At 40.1% G+C, this 18,005-nt stretch overlaps 1 protein-coding gene across 1 annotated transcript in view; it reads left to right on the top strand.

Annotated features, from left to right (window-relative positions):
• The window catches only part of CDK14 (cyclin dependent kinase 14), a 318,753-nt gene that overhangs the window by 172,508 nt on the left and 128,240 nt on the right, over positions 1–18,005 (top strand). Inside the window, exons 8-9 of the mRNA XM_054992114.1 lie at positions 2,259–2,382; positions 17,266–17,386. Of these exons, the coding sequence (XP_054848089.1) occupies positions 2,259–2,382; positions 17,266–17,386 (245 nt within the window). The remainder of the gene's footprint in view (positions 1–2,258; positions 2,383–17,265; positions 17,387–18,005) is intronic.

Raw genomic sequence — 18,005 nt, 5'->3', positions numbered from 1 at the left:
AAGTTTTCAGCCCTTGTGTCAGTAGCCAGGAGTGTGGTAAGCTTTATTGTGTAGACCAGGTCTTACTGCTGCATTACTTTTAGGAACGCTGCTGTGGGGAGGAAAAAAATAAGGCCATCTCAGCCAGAATTGACAGATCTCCATTCCCTATTCCCTGGCTGGAAGTTTTTGTTACTAGTTAGAAAACAATGCATTCTGTCATGTGTATTTTAAATCTAAGGATTTATACTATCCAATTTTGGGTCTTACCCAATTTATAAGTGTAAAAAATGCCACCTGAGTAGAATTCTTATCTATGTTTACCATTTCTTTACTCCCCTCTTATATTTCCTTGGAATATTATTAAGTTAAAATCTGGGAATACTTGGGGTGGGTGAGTAATGTCCAAGTAGCTCACACTATATTATGTGTGCATGAGCAGGGTAAAGGAAATGTAATTACATTGTTATGGCTTTCAGTCATATGACACTTCTGTACTTTTCATGTCACTTTATATCTTCCCATAATCAGATTTCACAATTGCATACAAGAGTTTGGGTTAATAGATAAATAGCGAATATTTTTTGTGTTGAATTGGGATTTTTTTAATGACCTAATACTCCAGGGTAACCAAGAGAACATCTGTTTTTGCACATAGCAGAACTGCTAGAATAGGAAAGTATAATTTTTGTATAGTTTATAATATTTTGTTGTGCTATAACTTACAACCATACTTTTGCCACTTAGTAATAATCTTAAAATTCTATTTTTATAAAATATCACATTGCAGAGTAGCCTAAATATCTTGAAGCAGTCTTCCAAGATCAACTGTGAGCAACAATCGTATTTTTCTGGTCTGTAAGAATAATTTTTGGCATATGTTTTTGAAAAAGGTATTTCATAAACACCTTGAAATTATAATAGAACAAGTGGAGGAGCCCCAAGAATTTGCAGGTGGCATCTCACCCCCCCCCCCACTATTTACTCTTTTCTGAATGCACCGTTGTCTCCCCTTTTCCTGCTTCCTTCCTTCTGACCTTCCCACCTACCAGCCAATTTGCTTTGTATATACCCTGTCTTTCTCCATAATGTAAACTCAAATCAGCTTACACCATTCTCTTCTTCATGTTATCCTCACAATGACCCTGCAAGGTAGGTTTGGTTTAAAGTGCGTGACTAGCCCAAGGTCACCCAGTGAGCCTTCATGGCAGAGTGTGTATTTGAACCTGTCTGTCCCAGATCCTTTTCTGAACCTCTAACCACTACACAACACTGGGTTTGTGGGATGGCTGCTGGAACAGCAGCAAGCTGCCAGGTTCTTACTAGTCATGGAAGTTGGAGGGTAGCAGGTTGTTCGGTGCTTGCTGCCAGGCCTGGCCCTGATGAGTTCTGCCTTTTATTGACAGAAACAAGGCTTGAAGGATGGCAGTACTGTCATGGTTGCCTAGCAATGACCACTGAGGGAATTTGTTTTTTAAAGCTGCTTCTGTAGTTTGGGAGAGTTTTAACCACCCCATTATTATATATATATATTAACTTCAGGTTTTCTTGCAATCCTAGGGCTTTTCACAGGTTTGTGGAAAGCTCTGTTTTGTCTGTTCATGGCCCTAGATTTAAGTAACCACCGATAGGGCCATGTTAAGAATTGAGCATATTGATATAAATGGCAAAGTTAATTTCTGGATGCTGGAGAATTGAGAAGATATCAAATATCATAATCAGACAGTCTTAACTTTTTGAATGAGTAAAAAAGTGTCTTCTTTAATCACATTTTAACATTTAATCACATTCTTTAACATTCTTGTGTAAAATATTTGGGATTAAAATCCTTTGGGTTTTGTTTAATATACCTTGTATATAGCCTTTCACATTTTCTTCATCTGTTCCTGTGCGCCTGTCCTCTCTACGTGCTGTTGCTTCCTATAATTAGTGGAGATACACATCTGTCTTCAGGCTGCCACCTAATCTCTAAGGCCATATGGTAAACAAACTGTCATTGTAGCTTCATACAAATTCAGTCTTCTATTTGTGGATTGTTACAACAGGTAAATGCTGTGAAATTTGTGGTTTAAACTTGTACTCCCGTGAAATGTGTTTTATTATTCCATTTTACTCAAGTTATTTAAAAATGCATTTTGGTACATAAAATATAATTGTGGAAAAGCTACAAGGAACTAGTTCCCAGAATACAGACACCTTGATCACTGTACAGAAAACCCAATGGAGTCTGTCCATCGAAGTATTAATAAAGATAATTTTTTCCCTTCCTTCTTTTCCAGTTATTTTTATTTCAATTGCTGCGAGGGCTGTCGTACATCCACCAGCGTTACATTTTGCACAGGGACCTGAAGCCCCAAAACCTTCTGATCAGTGACACTGGGGAGTTGAAGCTGGCAGATTTTGGTAGGAAAACCATTAATTACAAAATTATTTTATAATTATGTGGGAATGTGGAGGGAGATGGTCTCAGCAATTTTCTTCCTAATCACAAGTTGACTGTAGTTGCCGTAATGGTTGATCAAAGGAAGCAGAAACAAAATCTGAATTGACACATGGAAATAGTTTTCATATTTAAACTACCTCAAGCATGCTAGGAATTTAAAAAATGGGTTTAGGTTTAATGGACCTTCCGAGTTATTATGAGATACATGGAAGCAATAATGTGTTATTGCTTATAAGTAGCAATGTTTCCCAGAAAGTTATAGACTTGTGTTATTTGACAGTGCACTGTTTTAAGCATATAAGGTATATTACTTTTCATTAGGAAATTAATCTACCCTAGCAACAGAATTTTTGTTTAACGGTATAAGGCTTTTGTGGTTTGTATATTGTTTAATGAACACAAGGTCAAAGAAATCTATATTTTATTAACTACAGAAAAGAGATTATTAGTGAAATGTGTATATGTGCAATTTGTGATCTTCCCTTGTGTCTTCTGAAGCGTTGAAATCAAAATCTAGCTGAGTTGCATTTTCATTCTGAAAATCTTGATGAAACAAAATAAGATACAATTGTGTAAGAGTCAGAACAACTTTCACTGACATCATGAGTTTTGACAAGCCACATACCCCCCACCCAATGTTGATATTATGGAATTGTATCAAAAAGGCACCCTCTCATCAAAGGCTGCTCCTATGTTGGCTACTCATGAATGGTACTACTCTCGTACTACTTCTTTTCTGGATGGCTTTTGGAATAGGGATTTTTGTAAGACATTTTATTAAATTGCAATACATAAGAGAAACTAAACTTCCTTTGACCTTTTTTTTTTGGCAGCTTCTTAATGTAGGTGGTAGATTTTATTCATGTGCAATGAAGCCAATAAAGTGTCTGTTTTATTCCTAGACAACATTTGCTTTTCCAGTGTAATAAAATATAAAATATAAAGATCTGCATGTCCCACAAGAGGAGACCTTCAGATTTGATTTCATGAGCTTACAAAAATAGTGCAATCTTCCCACTTTTAATTCAGTGCAAGGCAAAGTTCATGTCCTCTGGGTTAAGAAATCAAATACAGAAAGTTAAACCTTTAGAAGATCATTGTTTTTGGATAAATACACAGAGGAGGAGAAATTCTCATACCTCATGGCGCATTTCATTGTATTTAAAATGGATTCTTAACTATGGGTAGAAAAACTCCCCCAATACTATTTCAGAGTAAAAGCAATAGTCATGGGTAGCTTTTATTCTTATGAATTGTACTACAGCACTTAGAAGAAGCATTTATGAAGAGGGATACACCTATAAAAGGCAATGAAAACCAGACTAGATTTTTAATAAAGTTAAAAATTTATAAAGGGTAAGAAATTGCTTTTAAGGCCATGTTGGGAATATAAAAATAAGTCTGAAGTAATTGTAGTTTCACAAAGTGGACTGAGACAAGTGGTCTTTTATTACTGTGAGGCTAGCTGAAATTCTAAAGGAGATGAAAACATGCCAGGAGTTTTCCATCTGACTCAGTTAATTGAAAAATAAATAAACTTGACCTGGGAGTGAATTCTGTGGTGGTGTTTTGCTCTTTAGCAGATACACAGCATGTTTGCTGTAATCAACAAGAACACATTATTATACTCCTTTTAAGTTTCCAGTTGCACAAACTTGAGTTGCAAAACTTGAGCTGCAAAACTAACTTCCTTTGACCTTTTTTTGGGGGGGCAGCTTCTTAACTTCAGGTTTAAGGCCCTCAGAGTTTGGGGCTAAGATTGGAGAGGTTAGGGAACAGAAAATGTTGTCGAGCTCTTCTGGCAATGCTGCATGATCAAATTTCATAGCAAATGAATTCCCAGAATTATATCCACCACCACCAGCAGCAGCACTAGAATGCATAACTGTCTATCAGAAGGAATTGGAAAGTGGCACAATACAATTTAATTTCACAGCTATTTGTGGGCCAATGATATTAAAGGTAGATTGTAAATATCTTCAGCAAGCTGCCTGCATCAGTTAATTTTCAGACTATATTTTAATAAATAGTAACATGAGTTATACTTTAAGAAGGCACCCAGCTGCTTGTACTATAGGGGAATGTTGCAGATTGCATTTAAGCATAACTAGAAGTTTCAAGTGATTGGGCGCTATGTATATTAGCATGTGTTGTTATTTAACATGGGTAAGACACACACTCTCAGCCTCATGGGATTGTTGTGAGGATAAAATAAAGGTGAGGAGAACAATGTAAGCCAGTTTGGATTTCCATTTGGAGAAAGGTGGGGTATAAATGAAGCAAATAAAATAAAGACATTTAAAGCCCTTCACTGCCCTGGGTCCTTATATCTATCAAACTGCGTGTCCCGGCATCCTCCTATGCAGCAGCAATGTTCTTCACCATTCTCTTTGTGGTCCTCTCTCCTTGAATTGTCTGGCAACAGTCAGGTTGCAGTCTTTTCTGCTATTTGCATTCAGGAAGTTGTACAAAATGATTTTATTTTAGAAGGCATTTGGTTGAGAGTAGTCTGTTTTGGCAGGTCTGGCTGCAGTTGGAAATGTTTGTTTTTATCTTGTTGATAAACTGTTATTTTGTGTTGTTGTTTTGTTGGTTTCCTTAAGTCCAAGTAGTGAAGGCAGGATATAAATATTTCAGGGTAAAGAAAAGTGCACTGTTTGAACTTGATAAACAGCCAACAAGCTGAAATAATTGAAGATTGTTCTGTTACATGCACAGAGAGGATTATGCCTTCTTATACAGTATTAACCAAAGAAAATTAAATGAGTATTCTGTTACCAGTTGTATCCTATACACATGCATCTGATAGAAGATGGAGAACAGGCCATCTTTCTTGATTCCATTCTTCACTGCAGCTCTGCATTCCTGTTGGGCTTTGTGTTTCCAATAGGGTTGCCAGCTTCCAGGTGGTAGCTGGAGACCTGGAATTACAATAGAGGACATAGAGATTAGTTCCCCTGGAGAAAATGGTTCATGGGGAGGTGGATTCTATGGCATTATACCCTAATGAGGCTCCTTTCCTCCCCAAGCCCCAACCTGTCCAGGCTCCACCCTCCAAATCTCTAGGAGTTCCCTAACCTGGAGCTGCCAACCCTAATTTCCAAGGTTCCCTAAATCCTGATAATGCCTTTTCACAGATGCTAGAAGAAACTCAAAGCATAGAATATGTTGACTGTAGGTATCTGTGTTTACTGCAGAGTAATGGTGCTGCCTAGAGTTAATTATTTGAATTTTGGGGAAATGCTTAGATTTATATTTCTGTAATTGTGCTTTAGCAAAAGTGACAAAACATATCAGTTGACATTCATCAACTAATCCCATGAACAAATGTGTACTTAAAAATTTGAAGGAACGAACCATTAGCCAACAAATGTAACCAAGGGAGATTGAAAAGCATATGGAATGTAGGACATGCCTACAACAATATTACATTATGCTGGTATACTTTGAAAATTCCATTGGGCAGGGGCATAGGAAGAAAGTGCCGTTGGAAGCGGCTGTCCTGGCACAAAATGATATCTGTTCTATGCATTTGTAGTCCTGGCCAGAGACACAAGCCAAAATATGAAGGTAGTTTGCTGTTCTATTGTTTTATTAAATTAAGAGATTGTTGGCTGGCTTGCTGATATTTCTTCTTTGGGCATGGGAATGCCCAGCTGCTTCTTCTCTTCTGGACATGTCATGCTTTGGAATGAATTGTCATGCTGGTAGAATTTTGATGAAATGAGCCACAGATGAGAAAGAAAGAAAATGGAGCTTTGGAAGCCTGGCCTGAATTTTGGATTGTGCAATTACGATCGTATACAGATGCCTGCTGAGTAGGCACTGCTTGTAACTGGTACATTATTATTATTAGTAGTAGTAGTAGTAGTAGTAGTAGTAGTAGTAGTAGTAGTAGTAGTAGTAGTAGTAGTAGTAGTAGTAGTATTTTGTCTGAGCCTAATTTTTTTAGGCCTTGGCTAAAGGTCAGTACCAGTTTGCAGCTAAGAATAATATGCAAGCAGTTGGAATGGGGAAAGGTCTATAAAACAGAAATAAAAAATTAAAATGTAGAACTAGCACTATACCCAAAGAATATTGTTGACCTTCCTTTAATGGCTAGAAAGGCTAGAAAATTCCACAGTACCACAGACTGTTTAAGTAAACTGACACAGTTCTACAAGCACACTTTGCTGGTTTTCTTTTAGCCTTTTAAATTTAAATCATTTAGCAACTTCTCCATTAAGCAACCCTGTTACAGGGTTGTCCATGGGCAACAGTTTCAGTGATGAGGATTAAACATCAAGCAGAATGGAAACATAATTCTGTTCTTTCTAAAGATGATGCTTCAGTTAGGAAAACTTCCTTCATATTTACTTGAACTTTTCCACTGGGAGAGAGTGTATTTAACAATCACATTGTTCCTCCTTCCCTGTGTGAAGAAACCAAGTATTCAGGCATCTTGAAGGCAAAGCAAGAATCCTGAAGATATACTTGAAAATACTTTAAGCCCAAGTTTTTCCCCTAGTCAGAATCACTTTATGAAAGAAAAAGTTTCTGACTGATATTTCAGTTTTATTTCCATGAACTTCAGAAAGAATAAAAACTAGAATTGTATAGGATTTAAAAAAAAAATTGGTGATATGGCAGGTTTTTTACATGGGCCTGAAGATGGAGAAGTTTGAGTCAGGAGAGAGGATGCATTGCAGATGTTTGCATTGTATGAAAATGGTAGTTGGGCAATTCTGTAGACTGAAGCACAGCTGCGGCCTTCTTCCTATGGACTGCTTGTTGGCTGGCTGGCTTGAAGCCCCTCACTTCCTCCTCCACCTTAGAAGTTTAGCCTGAGTTCAGCCTAGCACCAGGCAAGGAGGGGCAGGGTACAGCCACCATTAGCCTATAAGAGCCCGCAACCTGCTGCTGCATGCTTCGCGGCCCACTTTTGAGTCAGGAGACCCACAGGTTAGGAAACGCTGCTCTAGGTTACCGGAGTGCTTCACAGTAATTTTTAGAACATCCTTAGTAAGGATGAAAAAACAATGTCTTGGCAATCCTATGTAGAATTCAAGGAGAGTCATGTCTGCATTCCTTCAAGTAGGAAGGATCTTGTTGGGTTTAGAGGCAGCAAGAAGAGAAGTTACCTAAGTTACTATTTGAATTTCAAATTCATGAACAAGCCAGTCACTCCAAAGGTGCCATTATTTCCTCCCACTCCTCCCTTTTGGCTTGGTTTTACAAGTGTAACTTAGCTTGGCACTTACAATCCATGCTAACTATTACCACATGTAACTGTTCTGTGTGACAGGCAATCTTCTGTTTCTAGAAGTAAAGTCATTTTTCATTAGTTAATCTCATCATAGGTTAGGGGATCTTGTGCAGCAGGGAGTCTGGTATTGCCTTTGGTTCTTTGCCATTTTCTCTTGATTGTGGTTTTTTTAAGCAGACTTCTTGTTAATGTGAACATACTGCATTATGTAACATATGCAATAATATATATAGTGAGTATACATTAATTGGACTTGTCGTGTGCACAGGATTGTGGAAACAATGTGGCTAAAAAGGTGAAACTCTGTTTCTGTTCTACATTTCTTAATAAAGGTTGATTCCACACGTCCTTAAAGGTATGGCATACTCACAGAATGTGGGCGGCTTTTCCACATGTCTCCATTAGCAAAATGGGTACAGGGTGTTTACCAACTGTTTTTTAGGCGTTTCTTCCATGAACACACTTTCTGCAGTCTTTCCTTTTGGCGCGGCTTGATGGAGCACTTTTTATTTGATCCTGGGCATGTGAATGGCAAAAGTTCTCTGAGGAAACCTCAGACTCCCGGCTCCTCCCTCCCCGCAAGCTCTCAGCATGCGATCACACATGTGCAGAACTAAAAAAAAAAATTTGAAAGGGAAGCAGGCGATGGTGATGGAAGAGCCCGATCCCCTTCTAAACCTGCTTTTTCTAGGAGCTGCTGAGGCTGCTTGCAAACACAAAGCGCAAGGTAAGCGCTTTTGGGGAGTGTGTGTGAATGCTGAGTTCTCAGAGCGACTCAGGAAAACATACACAATAAGTGGGACAAGTGCAGGAAAGAGAGACTGTGAAGAAAAAAAACCAGCCCAAGAAACTTACTAAATAATCACAGTCTGAGCCTGTTGGCACCTCAGGGAAGAATGGAGCTTTGACCCTTGAAAGCTTACGCCCTGAAAATCTTGTTGATCTCTAAGGTGCCACTGGAATCAAATCCTGCTGAAAACATGATCAGTTTGCATGCGTTTAAGTACATGCACAAACATTATATACATGACGGACATACGCTTGGGTCTGAATGTCTGATTCAGTATTTTAGGGTAATTTATAATAAGAAAATACAACGATAATTTATAATAAGCAAATACATTGAAATGCAATACAAATTTAGTTTGTCACCTGTAGCATCCAAGAACACGGATCTGTTCTCAGCATATGTAAGTTTCAGAGAGAATGTGTGTGTGTGTCTGTCTATAAATATGCCAGTTCCCAATGTTCTGTTGCACACACAACCATCTGTCATATGGGTGGAAGGAGAAAGACGCAATCCCTCTCCTTTCCCCTCCCACAAACTTCTCTTGCTTCTGATAAATGCCCACGCTTAACATGATCTGATAGATTTAACAAGAGAGGTTTATACTGGCTTCATTCCTTAATTATTATGATTTAAAACTATTTTACTCAGCTGTAAGGATAGACATCTGTTGCATAGAATCTACCTGTGTAGAATCAGAGTACATGCTAATACAAAGCTCTTAAAGGAATTTTTAAACTAGTGCACTTTTCTTACCATTGTATGGACACTCTGTATTTGGGCTGATAGTTCAGATCATGTTAAGCGTGGGCATTTATCAGAAGCAAGAGAAGTTTGTGGGAGGGGAAAGGAGAGGGATTGCGTCTTTCTCCTTCCACCCATATGACAGATGGTTGTGTGTGCAACAGAACATTGGGAACTGACATATTTATAGACAGACACACACACACATTCTCTCTGAAACTTACATATGCTGAGAACAGATCCGTGTTCTTGGATGCTACAGGTGACAAACTAAATTTGTATTGCATTTCAATGTATTTGCTTATTATAAATTATCGTTGTATTTTCTTATTATAAATTACCCTAAAATACTGAATCAGACATTCAGACCCAAGCGTATGTCCGTCATGTATATAATGTTTGTGCATGTACTTAAACGCATGCAAACTGATCATGTTTTCAGCAGGATTTGATTCCAGTGGCACCTTAGAGATCAACAAGATTTTCAGGGCGTAAGCTTTCAAGGGTCAAAGCTCCATTCTTCCCTGAGGTGCCAACAGGCTCAGACTGTGATTATTTAGTAAGTTTCTTGGGCTGGTTTTTTTTCTTCACAGTCTCTCTTTCCTGCACTTGTCCCACTTATTGTGTATGTTTTCCTGAGTCGCTCTGAGAACTCAGCATTCACACACACTCCCCAAAAGCGCTTACCTTGCGCTTTGTGTTTGCAAGCAGCCTCAGCAGCTGGTGTGGAGTGCAGCAGCACCCCACAGCCCGTCACAACACCCCAGGCTGCTCAGAATGTGCTGAGGGCTGGGCTGGCATGGCGGGCCTCCCCAGTGCCTCAGCAGCTGTTGCAGAGCAACCCTCCAGAGACTCCAAGGAGGCTGCTGCAGCGATGGAGAAGAGTGGTGTGGGAGTGCAGCCCTCCCCACCAGTGTGCTGGGTGGTAGTGCAGGGCTGTGCTAGGCCCTTCTGTAGCCACTACGGAGCCTTGAGATAGGTGTGCCAAGCCACCCCACTCTCTCCTAAGCAAGCCATATTGGCAATGACTCTTTATCCTTGCATAATGTCAGGATGTCAGTTTAGCTAGCCAGGGTAATGCCATCTTGGAGTTGTTATTTCCCAGTGTTTAACCTTTCTGAAGATTTCCAGTGTTTCTCTCCTGCAGGTTCAGCTGCTTTCCCAGACTGTTGTTATCTACCCAGACTAGACAGCGACCTTGGGACTCTCGCTCCTTCCCAGGCCTCCACAGACGAGCTGCAAAGGGGGAGGCAGGGAAGGGATGTTTGGTGTATTGCTACTTCTAACTAACACGTCATTCTCAACAAAGCCTTTGTTCAGCCAGAAGCTACCCTGCTTATGGAATACTGTACTTTGAATATATTCTTTTCAATAAAACCTTTGAACCAAGAAACCTTGACGTTCTTGTAATCAAGGGATGGGAGATGAAATCAAAGTAACTGGATTTCCATGAACTGACACATAGCCCAGAGTGTGCCTGTGCGGGGATAAAAAGTGAGTTGTCACCAATACAACTTGTCTTTCATATAATTCATTGGGCTTTCTCTGTTAAATCCATTTTCTTTTTAAATATTAAATCCCCCCTTGGATTTATAAGTCACCAGTTATATGGTCTGGAGAATATTTTGTAGCTGTCATCATATGGAATATATCGGATTAGAGCTGGTGTTATTTCCTGTTGCAGATGGGACGCTATTATAGGATGATGGTGGATGCAGGGAGGGTGGCCAGGATGGGGACAAGGGAGTTATAGTGGTGAGATGTGGTCTAAGATGAGAAGGTCACAGAGATATGGAGAGGCTCAGTGCCCTTCTAACCAACGTCCCATCCCAAGCTAGCAAAATAAGCTCCCCTTCGACACTGATGTTGTGCAATCCCAGGACCATAAATAATAAGACCAAAACCCTGCAAGATTTTTTTGCAGTAGCTGATATGGACCTGGTATGCATTACCGAGACCTGGGTGAGGGAAGGTGAAAACAGTTGCCTTGAGAGAACTGACGCTCTGCTGGGGTACTCGGTCCTCCATCAGTCCCAAATGGGAGGCTGGGGGGGAGGTGTGGCAATCCTTAGTCAAGAGGCTTTCTCCTTCAGACCTCTCCCCGCCCCTGAGATATCTGGCATTGATTGTGTGGGAGTGCCAAGGAAAGTCTGGCTGTCTGTTTGGTGTACTGACTGCGTAGCACACCAGCAGATACCCTGTCGTGCCTACTAGAGGTGGTGGCAGGATGGGCTTTGGAGTACCCCAGGCTGATCGTCCTGGGGGATTTCAATATCCATGTCGACAATGCCGCCTCTGTGCAGGCTGCGGACCTGGTGTCGGCCATGGCAGCACTGGGACTTTCCCAATTTGTATCGGCCCCTACATACAAAGCAGCCCACACATTGGATTTGATCTTCGGGATGGAGATGAATGTGGTTCTGGATGTGAAAGAGTCAGTGCTGTGGTTAGACCACTCGGTCCTGAAGTCTTGGTTGGATGTGCCACCCCACCCCCCTGAAAGGGCAGCAAACTAATGTATGCAGAGACTTATGGAGCCAGTTGGTTTCCAGAATGCTCTGTGGGAATCAATGCTCCATAGTGGTTGGTTGGATGAGCTGGTGGAGGACTGGTAGGTCCAGATCTCCAAAGCCATCGATGAAATAGCACCCCGTAGCTCTCTTCACTCCCATGTCCGTCGAGCCCTCTGCTATACAGAGGAGCTATGGCAGATGAAACGGGCTCTAAAACAGCTTGAGCGTGTGTGGCAGCGATCTCGGGACGAGGAGGCAAGAACATCTTATAGGTTGCTCATGAAATCCTGTGAGGTGGCAGTGACAGCTGTGAAAGAGGAATTCTACGCAGCTTCCATTGCGTCAGCTAGCTCACACCTAGCAAAATTGTTTCATGTGGTACTGTCATTGATCTCCCTATCAGGAGGAGATCTTCAAAATTCGAATTTGGACATTAGTTGTGAGGCTTTTGTGAGCTTTTTTTTGTGTCTCCCCCCATGATTTACCAGCCATGATTGATACAGTACGTGAACTAGAGGCCCCTTGGCCATCTTCTGGGCAGATATTTGATCATTTCAGCCCACTCTCTGGGGAGGAGGTTGACAGGATCCTGTGGGCAGTGAGGCCTACCACATGCCTCCTGGACAGTGTCCGTCATGGCTGGTGAAAGCCAGTGTCAATGGACTACAGGATTCCTTGGTGGCTATTAACAACATGTCCTTGGGCTCCGGGTTTTTTCCTGGAGTGCAAAAAGAGGCTGTGATGAGGCCTCTTCTAAAGAAACCATAATTGGATCCTGCCGACCTAGTCAGTTACCACCCAGTCTTGAACCTCCCATTTCTGGGTAAGGTGATTGAGCAGGCGGCGGAGGAACAGCTGCAGAGATTCTTGAAGGATACTTCTGCCCTGGATCCTTTCCAGTCTGGCTTCTGCCCAGGACATGGAACAAAGACATTGCTGGAGGCTTAGGTCACAGCAGTTGCCAGGTCTTCTTTTTTCCATCTTCAACAGACCAGGCAGCTTGCCCCCTATCTTTCGACCTGCGATTTAACTACCGTGATTCAGGCAATGGTCACTTATAGGTTAGATTTCTGTAATGCGCTCTATGCAGGGCTTACTTGAGTCTAATCTGGCGATTGCAGCTGGGCCAAAATGCAGCGGTGTGTGTCATCACCGGAGTGCCTAGTAGTGCACATATAACACTGGTATTGCACCAGCTGTATTGGTTGCCAGTAGAGTACCAAATTAGATTCAAGGTTTTAGTACTCACCTGTAAAGCCCTACGCGGACTGGGATCAGTGTATCTGCAGGATCACCTCTTCCTATATGTGCCCGAGAGGATGCTCTGATCAGGTGACAAACAATTATTAGTGGTCCCTGGCCCCAGGGAGGCCCACCTAGCCTCGACCAGAGCCAGGGCCTTTTTGATCCTGGCTCCAACCTGGTGAAAATCTCTGTCCAATGAGACCAGGGCCTGGCAGTATTTGTTATCTTTTCGCCTGGCCTGTAAGATGGAGTTGTTCCGCCAGGCATATGGTTAACGCTGAGCTGGGTCCCCACTGTCCGAATAGAGGAAAATGGGTCCCTCTAGTAGAGAAGGACTAGAGGCATCCACCATCTAACTTTTTAAGTAACTTTTTAAGTGACGGTTGGGTGGCAGATTGATTGATTACTTCAGTGCTGCTTTCTTGCACCTTTTAAAATATTTATATTGTACTGTTTGATATTGTTGTTTTAAATTTTTAAATGCAAGTTTTATTGTAATGTTTTTATGAAATGTAATCCACCCTGAGTCTGCTGGTGCAGGGAGGGCGGAATAGAAATCTAAATTAATAAATAATGTGTATTGTTGAATTTTGAGATATCTTAGGCTTTCTTTCGCTCTCTTTCTTTGATTGCTGGATGGCTCTATTAATTACTTTTTCAATTAATTGCTACCATTTCTATAGTGTCAATAAATATAATTTTCAGCATGGCTCCATCTGTTGATACTTAAATCCAGAGACTGGAGCCATGAACACACAAGACAGATCCTTCTACAAGTCTTATGTTTGCAGAAAAATCTGAAATTAAAAAAATTAACCATTTGGTGTTAGCCCCACCCTCCAAATAATAGAAGCAGCAACAATACCTTTAAGAAATTGATGCCCTCTAAGATCTTAGGGACATTTGTGATGCTTGCTAAGCCACCACAACAATATTGCCTTAAAACCTTGGTTTCTGTTAGTAAAAAGTAGGCACCAAGGCTCTTTCCAAGGCTATTTTGGTCTCCTGGTCCACCTGTTCTCTCCTCCTTTCTGCCCAGGAGGGGGGACTCATTGGGGCCAAGGCCAGCAGCAGCCTCTAGACAACTTGCTACCATGCAATTTTCACAAGTCAGCCAGGTACCAAATGACCTGATGCTATACAACTCACCTGGTCCCAGTGGCAGCCACCACACAACTCACCTAAGCAACTGACATCTGCATGACTTTTTCAGCAGTTTCAGACTTTTTCCAGGAAGAGGCTGCCAAGGCAAGGGGAAGCTGAGATCCATAGTTTAGAGCATCAGACTGGGATATGGAAGACCTAGGCTCAAATCCACACTCTGCCATGGAAGGTTGCTTGGCCAGTCAGTCACACTTTCTCTCAGTCTAATTTACCTCAGAGTTGCTGTGAGAATAAAATGCTTTGGGTCCCTATTGGGAAGAAATATGGGGTATAAAAGAATAATAAATTAATCTGAAGAATGGGGGAACAGGTCAAGGCAAGGTTTGTTGGTGAGGTGCTCTCCATAGTAGACAGGAGCACAAGAGGAAAGGAGATACAAGATCCAATCCCAAACCTAGATGTCACCAAGCCATGGGTGATGGTAGCAAAATGGTCCTTTCCCCTGAAGGGAATGCAATTGCTGCTTCACTGACTAGCATCTAGACTATCATGTAAGCATTTAGTTGTATGGCTGGTTCTATTAGCAATGCCAAGGTATTTACCTGATGTCTTTGGGAAGTGTACCACATCAAATACAGTACAAGCTTCCTGGTTAACCTGTGGGTTGAGCTGCACTTCTAATCCTTCTTCTGGTTAACTGTTCCCTCTTCTTAACTATTCTAAGACTCCATCTGGATCATAAGAAAAGTGAAATAAAGGTGGATCACTGTAATGTGGTCATGATATTGACTTCAAATTCCGTCAAGGGTTTCATGGAGGATGGAACAGAACCTTGTAACAGCTTAAAGCAGAAAATTTGGATCATCAGGATGAAGTTGTAATGTTCTTTTATTTATTTATTTACGTCATTTATAGTCCACCTTTCTCACTGAGACTCAAGGCGGATTACACAGTATGAGGTTAATACAATCAGTATCAAGTATATTTCAATACAATACCATAAGGTAAACAGATACAAGTTTAAAAGACATAGCATTGGCAAGGATCCAAGACAGAGTAGAAAAAATACTGGAGCAAAACATAACCAATTCTAGGACTAACATTAAACAACATGGAGTGCTGGTTGTACATAGGAGTACATATTTAAAGTGGCAGATAATGTATAAGGCAAAATAGTAGAAGAATGCAGTACAAGAATGCAGATTGTGCTTTTTTGTGTAATATAGGTAGGTTTCTGCATAAATGTTGAGAAGTTAATACACAAAGGTGGATGGCAAAGCATTCTAGAAGAGTGTTTAAGGTGTATCTAATTGGCATGAAGTGAATATTCATTATAAGTAGTATTTATGGCATGGAGGAAGCAAGTCATGAAGGACAGAGCTCCTTCACCTATTGTTTCTCTGAGGATTAGCACTGGAATTATGATAGGCTTGGTGATTAGGTGATGTGCCTTGACTTCTAATAACTATTTCACGAGCATCTTGTTACTTTAAAGAATTGAGTTGTAGCAGTGAGGTGTCTTTTCTTTTAGTGACCTATTTATCTGTCAGAAGCAGCAAGAACTGAAAGGAAGTTCAGAGGATTATCATGAAGGTATCCCTTTAGGTCTTCAAGGCAAAATTGAAAAAAGTAGCATTATAGAAGAATTGGGTGTTCAGCTGGCTACCTTTTCCCATTACCTTTTGACTTTATATTCCATCTAACTCCTAAGATAAAAAGTTCTGATGATCACCAGTACAAGTGCCACTGTCTTTCTGAAGAGAGAGTGTGCGGCTTCCTGTAGTGTAACCATGGAAACCGACAAGGAATCTTTAAACAAAGTGATCACACATGCTGTGCTAATTAATCCTGTCCTACAGTTTTCCTCAGCTGGAGGAAACAGTTAGATAAATTTTGCATGAGTAAGCATCTTTAGATGCATAAACAGTATAAAGTATGTCACCATGTTTAAATTGTCACTCAGAAGATAGGAAAAAAACAACAGTCCTATAACTGTCATTTGTTTGTATCTTGTGAATCAAAACATAGGAAGGAGTCTTAGATGTTTGACAATGAATGTACTATAAGCAGTTCTAAAGATCTGAACTGTTTTGATGTTTTGCAAATCTACTAGGGGACATGTAGTAATTTAAGACATGTAGGTCCTGCATAACAATTACCTCTTTCTGAAATACTTCATACTCTGGTTCCCTTACTTACAATGCAGTCCTGTGCAGAGTTACTTCAGTGTAAGCCCATTTGAGTAACTCTGCGTAGGACTGCATCATTAGTCCTCTACATGGTCCAGTATTTTTAATTACTTTTTTAACTGTTTCGAATATTTTGTAGAATGTGACAACAAACAGGAAGAAAAGCAGAAAATAATTATAATCCAAAGAGCTATTTTCAACGTTACATTGGAAACTAAGTACACAAATTTAATAGTGGGACATATGTTGCTTAACCATGTCTTAACGAATGAGACTTTACTTTGTTTCTAATTCTTGGTTAACTTACTTTTCCCTAACACAAGAGAATATCCACAGCAAGATAGTGATTTCACCAAGGCCTTTCAGCTTTGTGGTGTTTTTGAACAAGAATTTAAACTTTAGTAGCCCACATGAAGTGCATAAACCTTGCTTCTGCACTACAATGCCTCTTTTTTTCTTTTAAAAAAATTTGATTTCCATCCCAGATATCAGCCATTCTTTTTATATTTTTTGTCTCATATCCATATCACAGATAATCACATTAAAAGCTGAAAGGCTAAGGGAAATGGCATTTTATGGTTTTATGAAACAGCATGTGCCTGAAGTTTCAGGTTTTTCAGTGTGTTTCTTCTGAATGTGGATAAAGATTTAACATTTTCCTGGAGCTGTTCAGTTTCTAACCACCTGTTAAGTAGTTATACAGGTTATGTTATTTTGCTCTAATGACTGACACTTGTAGATTGATCTGTTTTTACTTTCATGTACAATAGTTTTTAAATGATTACCCAAGGCATTTTGCAACATAGACTATAAATTTTTTGATAATGTACATGACAACCATATAATGACAACAATTATTGCCGTTGTTTGATATTTTATGACCATTTGGGTTTTGTCAAGTGATAAAACTGGATATGTCCTCTGATTAACATGCTGTCTTTCAAATAGTTTATTGAAAAGAGATCTTTATTTTTGTATGTTTATATAGTTTTTTTCTTCTCTGTATGTTTTCATAGGACTTGCACGAGCCAAATCTGTTCCGAGTCATACATATTCTAATGAAGTGGTAACGCTGTGGTACAGGCCTCCAGATGTTCTCTTGGGCTCAACAGAGTATTCTACCTGCCTTGATATGTGGTAAGGAGAGCTTTTATAGAGATGATCCATGTGTCTTCAACTTTTGGTTTTGAATATAAACAATCAACTTGACAAACACACTAAGATAAATATTACAGAGTCTGCTATTCAGACTAAGATTTCCAATTACTGTTTCCTTCAGAAATCTCCATGGTTGAACCCCCCCCTTACACACACACACCACAGGAGTTCATTGTTAAAGTGTGTATGTACACAAATAGTAATTCTTTCCGAGGAAGAAACATGATCACTTTATCTCTCTTTTGTTCTCTTAATCCAATTTTCTGGAGAATTTTGTATCCTAGCAAACACTTAGATGAAAATAGATGAAAGCCATGTAATCCAAGAAGGAATAACACTGGAACATAATTGTGAGAAAACAATAAATTTTATCATGAAGGCACTTTGCTTTTACATGGCAGCCTATGAAATGCCATTTATAACTTTGCTGGCACAGAGATATCCATAGGACCCATTAATCCAAAACATTTGCCCGTTTCTGTTTAATATAAGGAAAACTGAGGCAGACTTGACTGATCATTATTGGACTTCACTTAGCTTTGAGGTATAATTTAGTTTTAGGTTTCTTCCATTTGTTTTCTGCTCCCACTTGTGTGGT

The sequence above is a fragment of the Eublepharis macularius genome, chromosome 11 (assembly GCF_028583425.1).
Source record: "Eublepharis macularius isolate TG4126 chromosome 11, MPM_Emac_v1.0, whole genome shotgun sequence".
NCBI lineage: Eukaryota > Metazoa > Chordata > Lepidosauria > Squamata > Eublepharidae > Eublepharis > Eublepharis macularius.
This window is presented reverse-complemented; position numbering and strand designations above follow the sequence as displayed.